Below are 7,780 nucleotides of genomic sequence, written 5' to 3'. Positions count from 1 at the left end.
GATCATTAGTATTTTGGGGGGGTTGGGGGCGGGGGGTTGGGCTCGTTGTTTCCCGCCAAACATTTTGCTATCTACGAGGGAGAGAGTGAATGTGCGTCGTCGCCTTTTCGCGCCAAAAGTCGAAATGGCTGGAAGAACTTTTGATAAACAAGGAGATAAGGCGGGAAAAAAGATAAGGAGAGATAGACAGTGAAGAGAGAGCTTTCCTACCAGACACTCCCTTCATCTTCAAGGAGGATTTTAATCCCACAGAAACCAATATCAACCAAAAATAAGCTAATCTCGAAATCAATTGGAAAACCAACGTATTTTCTCTTACACTAATGAGCCTAGGTACCGCTTGACTAGGCGCATCTAATTTTAATATGATTAGTCAAATAAGTTTCTGTCATTGTGAGAAACCTGAGAGAGAGAGAGAGAGAGAGAGAGAGAGAGAGAGAGAGAGAGAGAGAGAGAGAGAGAGAGATGACTTGGAAATTCGCATAAATAGTGAAAGACGTCTCAAGGACCCAACATTTGGACTTCGACCTTCGTCGCGGGAAGATAAGTCTAAGGTAGGAGGATGGACACCTTTACTGTGTAGTTTCTTGAAAATGAAGGATATTGTTTCATTTCTAATTCATTATTCAACGGAAATTCAGCCCTGAGGGATTGAATAATCCCTTCTACACATTCTGACAAAGACCTCTACTAGACCTATATGCCCTACTTACAGATAATGGCTGCAGGCAAATGGCTACTGGCGACCATTTCAGCCCTTGGTCTCCTCCTGACGGTGGCATCAGCTGGTCCAAATCCTGACCCAGCTGCGTCTGCGTCGCCTACGCCCGATCCAGATGCGTCTCCCCAGCGTCACGGGCGTCACAGGTGCTACCCGAAGACAAAATATGTCACCGAGTATGACGCACAGGTGGAGAAGGTGAGACTTAGTTGGGATAATTGGTTGGTTCCTTTGTTTATACATTTGCGGTTGGCAGATGTTTTGAGTAAACATTAAGATATTACTCTAGATTATGCTTCAGGAACATCTAATACCCCAAGGGGAGTAGAACTAAACAGTGAAACAGTCATCTACACAGTTTCACCGTGTTTAGCACTGGCCCTGGGGGCGCCAAACGTATTTCGCTGTGTTTAGAACTAGCCACTGGGTGATCAAATGTCCCTAAGTGTATTCCATTCCCCAAGGGGCTAGTACTAAACAGGGCGAAACACATTTGAAACCCCAGGGGCTAGTACTAAACATGGCAAAACACATTTGACAATCCCAGGGGCTAGTACTAAACGCGACGAAACAGTGTAGATGAACCACTGTTTTCCCATGTTTAGTACTAGCCCCTGGGGGTCAAATCAGTTCCCAGTTCTGGAAATCCTCAAGGCAGTAATACAGGTTTATTTTTAATATTTAATCTTTGAATTCCTTCAGAAACAATCTGATTTATCTTGTCCAAATTCCCTGATTCTTTGAGAAACATTACAAGTTTATCCCATTTTCCAATCAAAGTTATAGTACCACCATCTATTCACATTAGGTCCCCATATACGAAACAATCCACAAGAAGGAGCTGGTGCCCACGACGTACTACGAGACTGTCTACAACACCTACTACGAGACCAAGTACGAGACAGAGTACCTCCCAGAATACGTCTACAAGACCGTCTACAAGACGGAAGTCAAGTACTTGACCGACTACAAGACGGACTACGAGACGGTCTACAGGACGAACTACGAGACGCAGGTGGAGTACGTTCCCAAATACACGACGGAGATACTCTACGAGACCGTCTACTCGACGGACGTCGTGCACGAGACCGTCTACAAGACGGAATACGTGCCCGAGTACGTCACGAAGACGACGGTGAGGTACGACGTCAGGTACAAGACGAAGGAGGTGCCGCAGTACAGTACGATTTACAAGACGGCGCATACTTTCAAGACTGTGTGCCCCAAGGGTTCGTATGACCGTTAGGACTGAGGTCATACTTGATGCCTTATGCCCACAAGCAATGAGCATTAATGGTATACTGGAAATTACTGAAAAATATAATGGTTGCTCATAGGTAAATAGGGTGCCTAGATTAGGTTTTAGGATAGGAGAGCATGCTGGAATGCCATAGGAACCAGGATGTATTTGAAGTCCCAATAGATAAAGGATGCACCGAAATCTTTATATACTAGAAGTCCTCATCGATAAAGGATATATTATAATCCTTGTTAATTTACATAAATTCTAAAAGACCAGACATTGAAAAATATATCAATATACCTTTACAATTAGGGCCACTGAAGATGGACTTATTTTACTGTAAGTGCCCTAACATATTGATGCCCACTTAGTGATTAGGGTATTCTGACTGGCATACTCTGTCTCTGATTCTGGAATCTACTCGGGCTAATCAGGTGGAATTTCATTCTTTCACTTTGTAATATTTCTTATGATTGATACTAACGAACTGCCTTTCGATATTAATTGTAAAGTTTTTTTTTTTTTTAAATGAAAAATAAAATGCCTGTTTTAACGTTCGTCACTTATTGTTTTTTTATGGACTTTACTACAGATATGAAAACCAAAACATTTGAAACATTTTGAAAACAAGGATTTTCTTTATGAATGAAGTGCTCTACTCCAACTAAAAAAAAAATAAAAAATAAAAATAAAGTAAATGGGTTGGAAAAAGAGATTTTTCTGTTAGAGATTAAGTAGATTTTTGGGGTTCCTTCGTTCGAGCTACAGAGTGACTTCAGCCGAAGCAGAAAGTATTGAGGCTGTAGGAGACACGAAGGAGAATTCAAACTGTACAATCTGACGTTCGGGTATAAGAGTTTTGTGAAAATACGCTCAAGTATGAACCAGTCAAGAAAAGAACCCTGAGAACAAATGCTCTCTAAGCCAGGATATTCTGATGCCACAGTATTTGCAAATAACTTGTCAGGAAGCAATTTGGTCAAATTCAATAGGTACAGCCTATGTGGAGTTAAAATTTGGTTTGCCAAAAAATTAGACCAAACGGTGGCTCCACAAAATAAACAGAATATGTCTCCATTAATTCACCATAAACGCAAAATCATTATTTAAAAGAGGCGTTAGCATTGTAATCATGATATGGTGTCTGTAAAACAATGAAGCAACGAGTAAAGAAAACCAGAAAATGACCAAACTACCTGTAACACTCGAACGAGGGTAAATGCTATTTGGAGGGTCTAGCAAGAGGTATATTGTCATTAAGGTATGCGTTCACTTGCCCCTTGTTTTAAAAAGTATTTTGAAGTCTTCGTGTGTAAACCTGTGGTCTCACGTGTGAGAGAAATCTCTTATAACATGATAACCAGGACAAGTGAATTCGTCAACACATGAAGACAACTTCTTGCCGAGGTAAGAACCAGCTGTGAATATGTTTGTAAGGACAAGTTGAAACTGTTTTTGTGGGTAGTTATTTCTTGATATCCTGTCAAGATTTATTTGTGTTTCAAAGGTAAGATTTCCAAAGTATTTTATTGTTATATTACAGTTAGAATTGGGTTCTATGGAGCTGAATTGTTATCAAAAATATGTTGTTCATAATTCCTTTTATTGACATAACTGTGTTGACAGAAGAATTCTCGTAAACATGTATATATATATATATATATATATATATATATATATATATATATATATATATATATATATATATATATATATATATATATATATACATATATATAATCAGTTGCTATTTTTCAATCTCAGATAATGAAAATAAGCATAAATTTAAAAATGAATAATACATTCTTACCAAAAGAGTGAATATTGAGGAAAGAACAAGAAAAAAATTAATGTTTTATTCTTAAACAAATAAATTTCATATTTACATAAATTTGTTTATTCAAACCTTGAAAAAAAACATTGAAATCACTTCTGTAATTTCTCAAGAATGTCTGAAATGTAGAGGCACTGGAAAACAGATGGCAATCTTCTGATTCAAGAATAAGGAAGAATCTTCAGACTGAAGCATATAGCAAAAGGCAATATTCAGACTGAAGAATATAGAAGAATCTTCAGACTGAAGAACATAAGAGATGGTAATCTTCAGACTGAAGAATATAGCAAAAGACAATCTTCAGAATCAAGAATATAGAAAAATACAATCTTCAGACTGAAGAATATAGCAAAAGACAATCTTCAGAATGAAGAATATAGCAAAAGACAATCTTCAGAATCAAGAATATAGCAAAAGACAATCTTCAGAATCAAGAATATAGCAAAAGACAATCTTCAGAATGAAGAATATAGCAAAAGACAATCTTCAGAATCAAGAATATAGAAAAAGACAATCTTCAGAATCAAGAATATAGCAAAAGACAATCTTCAGAATCAAGAATATAACAAAAGACAATCTTCAGAATCAAGAATATAGCAAAAGGCAATCTTCAGCCTGAAGGATATAGCAAAAGACAATCTTCAGACTGAAGAGTATAGAAGAATCTCCAGAATGAAGAATATAGCAAAAGGAAATCTTCAAAGTGAAGAATATTGCCAAAAGCAATCTTCAGACTGAAGAATATAGCAAAAGGCAATCCTCAGACTGAAGAATATACTAGAAGTAGAAGTCAATCTTCAGGCCCAAGAATATAGGTATAGAGATGGGAATCTTCAGATTTATGAATTATATCACAATTTTAAGGCAAGAATATGGAAGCAGATAATCTTTGGGCACAAGAATATAGAAGATAACAATCTTCAGTCTCAAGAACAAAGTAACAAGGTAAACAGTTGGCAATCCTGTCAGTACCCGTAGGCATGCTTAGGACAGACTGTCTTGTAAGAGTAGACTGTCTTGTAAACAGTGTGATACTGAGGAACAATTTTAGTCTGGTACTGTACGTCATATTTCACTTCAGTCTTCGTGACGTACTCAGGTACGTAATTCGTCTTGTAGACGGTCTCGTGCACCACGTCTGTCTTGTAGACGGTGTCGTAGACGGTATCCGTGACGTATTTTGGCACGTACTCGACGTTGGTCTCGTAGACCGTGCTGTAGACCGTCTGGTAATCCGTCTCGTAGTCCGTCACGTACTTGACGTCCGTTTTGTAGACGGTTTTGTACACGTACTCCGGTACGTATTCGGTTTCGTACTTGGTGTTGTAAATGGTGTTGTAGACTTGCTCGTAGAACGTGGTCGGTATGACTTCCGTGCTGTAGACCGTTTCGTAAACTGGAACCTGGAAGTACATTACGCCTTACTATTTGACAGATGGATATTTCATTTACAATAGAATGGAAAGTACGGTACGCTTTCCCACTTGACAGATGGCTACTTGAACAGTATCACTCTATACTCTGTTTTTTCCATCTGTCCATCCGCCTGTGGTGTTTTCGCATGGTAACACTGCGTCTCGTGCTTCAAATAGTTACGCTATATGTAAGTTTTAGGTAAATAAAAGGATATCTTGGTGTACATTTGCAACTGAAAAGTGGTTTAATAATTTACAGTATGCGGAATTACACCGTTAATATTCAAAATAAGGTTATTATCATTGTTGAATGTAAGCTGAATGTAACTATCCACAGCCCGGGACCCAGTGTTACCTTACGCAAACAAACACCTCACGCTGTTGACAGATGGCTACTTGAACAATGGTCAAATTGTTTTTAACAAAGCTGAAAAGTACGGTACACTTTTACATTTTACAGATGGCTATTAGAACAATGGTCGCTTAATGCCACATATCCTACTCTATATATCTTCCTCTCGAGTTAAAATTTCTACAAAATTTCAGCAATCTTACCTTTGTCACCTTCGTTTCGTAGTGGGTGACATATTTGGTTTCAGGGTAGCATCCGTACCCTTCGGGCTCAGCCGAAGCCAAGGTCAAGATGACGGCTACGAACCAGGTCATGAGGGACGAGGAGCTACCCACCATCTGGAAATGGGTTATTAAGGAAATCCTTAATAATGTAATGTAAATAATAAAAGGGACAGTATGTACAAACTACAGCTTCTGGTGAAAGCCTGAAACATAAATATCAAAAGCACAGGAAATAATGCTGACTAAGGCTTAAGGGACAGTGAGGACAATCTACAGATACTGGTGAAAGCTGAATTTAGAAGCCTGCCTTTTTAAAATTATTATTGTCAATATAATATCTCCCTTAGCAAGTGTGTGCGTGTGTGCGGTCGACCGGAGAGACACTCCTTGACTGAATCTATCCACAAGACAACCCTGGTATTTATACCTCTTCTCTGGGACCCCAGAAGAAGACTTCCCCAAAATCACCCTGGGGCGTTTGTGACCCATTATTGGGTCAGATACTTCCTGCATTCATTTCTGTGGTTCCTCTTCACCCAGTGGATCACCCCCACACCCCATGGTGGGCCCAATACCCGAAAATTGAAACGTGTGCCCAACTGCTGAATGATTTTGGGAAATAATTACAGGAAATGACTGTTATACTCCTGTACTGTAATTATGTAATTATGGCATCTTGAAGCTTAAATATTCGACATTATAATGGAACTGTCGACCATGTCGACTCTCGAACGTCGAATTTGGTTGTCGATTTGATAACGAGAAGGCAATTGGGAGGAATTAATAGAAATCTAAACAGATGACCCGGAAAGAAAGCCTGGAAAAATTAATTTTTAATAATCGTATTAATTATTTCTTGTAATCACAGAACCTTTTATTAGTACAGGAAGATGCAGAGAGACCTGTATAATCAACTGTAGACCTGTGAAGGTTACAGGCTTTCAGGTGTTGAACCTACAGTGAAAATACGATAATTTCAATTGTTGCTTTATTTACATAAGACAGAAAACGTACCTTTAAAGAGAGACCTGTATAATCAATTGTAGACCTGTGAAGTTAGGTTTACAGGTGTTGAACGTATAGTTAAAATGCTAATTTTAATTGTTGCTTTATTTGCATAAGACATAAAACGTACTTTTAAACATATGCATAATTTAGGTAGATTTTTTTTTTGCAGAGAAATTCCATTGTGCCTATGTTGACCTATGTAGTGATATATGCACATTTTAGTTAGTTGACTGTTGTTGGTGTCTTTATATAATATATACATACTATATTTTACATATACATGTGTGTGAGCGTGAAAGTAATTTATTTAGAACTTTAACATTCTAATTATGCAACACCACTGCAATTGATCTATTCTTAATCAGTTGCAATTCAACATGCAAATGAGATTCCTCTCATGACTGCGTGGAAATCATTTCAAAATCTGAGCGGAATTGGTTTAGAATTTTCTTGTTTAATTTTGTTTATCCCAAAGATGTTTTTTTATGTGATTTGATAGTTCACTTACCTCAGTGGGGTATTTTTAGATTGCAATGTTCGTTTTCTGTTTATTCTTATTCGTGTATTTTCATTTAGTGGAATATTCGAGGAGTTTATAACTAATTTGGTGTAACCTAGACATCTCTCTCTCTCTCTCTCTCTCTCTCTTTCGGTTTATATATATATACATATTATATGTATATATAATATATATATATATACATATTATATGTATATATAATAATATATATATATATATATATATATAGAGAGAGAGAGAGAGAGAGAGAGAGAGAGAGAGAGAGAGAGAGAGAATACGCAATTTAAAATCCCAGGAAACAGATTCGACTTCATAAATGCCTTTCAGAATCCAATCAGACACTTCACTAAATGTAAAAAAAAAAAAATCATCATTTTGCAATCTTGCAAGATTTGTCAACAAAAAAAATAAATTAAACAACAAAAACTTTCACTGAATTCTTAATTTAGTTTGTCAGAGTGTC

The 7,780-nt window shown here is 37.4% G+C and overlaps 2 protein-coding genes across 2 annotated transcripts; one reads left to right on the top strand and one right to left on the bottom strand.

The window, feature by feature from the left end:
• Positions 1-442: 442 nt before the first annotated feature.
• On the top strand, positions 443-3,190 carry LOC135207625 (adhesive plaque matrix protein-like). Its single transcript, XM_064239486.1, has 3 exons — positions 443-554; positions 716-919; positions 1,530-3,190. Exons 2-3 carry the CDS (start codon positions 719-721, stop codon positions 1,965-1,967), a joined length of 639 nt encoding a protein of 212 aa, XP_064095556.1. The 5' UTR covers positions 443-554; positions 716-718; the 3' UTR covers positions 1,968-3,190.
• Positions 3,191-4,478: 1,288 nt separating this feature from the next.
• LOC135207624 (adhesive plaque matrix protein-like) lies at positions 4,479-5,899 on the bottom strand. Its single transcript, XM_064239485.1, has 2 exons — positions 5,769-5,899; positions 4,479-5,201 (listed from the first exon to the last, which is right to left on the bottom strand). Exons 1-2 carry the CDS (start codon positions 5,877-5,879, stop codon positions 4,764-4,766), a joined length of 549 nt encoding a protein of 182 aa, XP_064095555.1. The 5' UTR covers positions 5,880-5,899; the 3' UTR covers positions 4,479-4,763.
• Between the last annotated feature and the right edge of the window lie 1,881 nt (positions 5,900-7,780).

Source organism: Macrobrachium nipponense, chromosome 34 (genome assembly GCF_015104395.2).
Source record: "Macrobrachium nipponense isolate FS-2020 chromosome 34, ASM1510439v2, whole genome shotgun sequence".
Taxonomy (NCBI): Eukaryota; Metazoa; Arthropoda; class Malacostraca; order Decapoda; family Palaemonidae; genus Macrobrachium; species Macrobrachium nipponense.
This window is presented reverse-complemented; position numbering and strand designations above follow the sequence as displayed.

Bases quoted from the DNA above. Each gene is read 5' to 3' on its own strand.
- LOC135207624 (XM_064239485.1), bottom strand. From the start codon at position 5,879: ATGACCTGGTTCGTAGCCGTCATCTTGACCTTGGCTTCGGCTGAGCCC. The intron at 5,202-5,768 runs GTAAGATTGCTG...ATGTACTTCCAG, and splicing joins ACGAAACGAAGGTGACAAAG to GTTCCAGTTTACGAAACGGT.
- LOC135207625 (XM_064239486.1), top strand. From the start codon at position 719: ATGGCTGCAGGCAAATGGCTACTGGCGACCATTTCAGCCCTTGGTCTC. The intron at 920-1,529 runs GTGAGACTTAGT...TATTCACATTAG, and splicing joins ATGACGCACAGGTGGAGAAG to GTCCCCATATACGAAACAAT.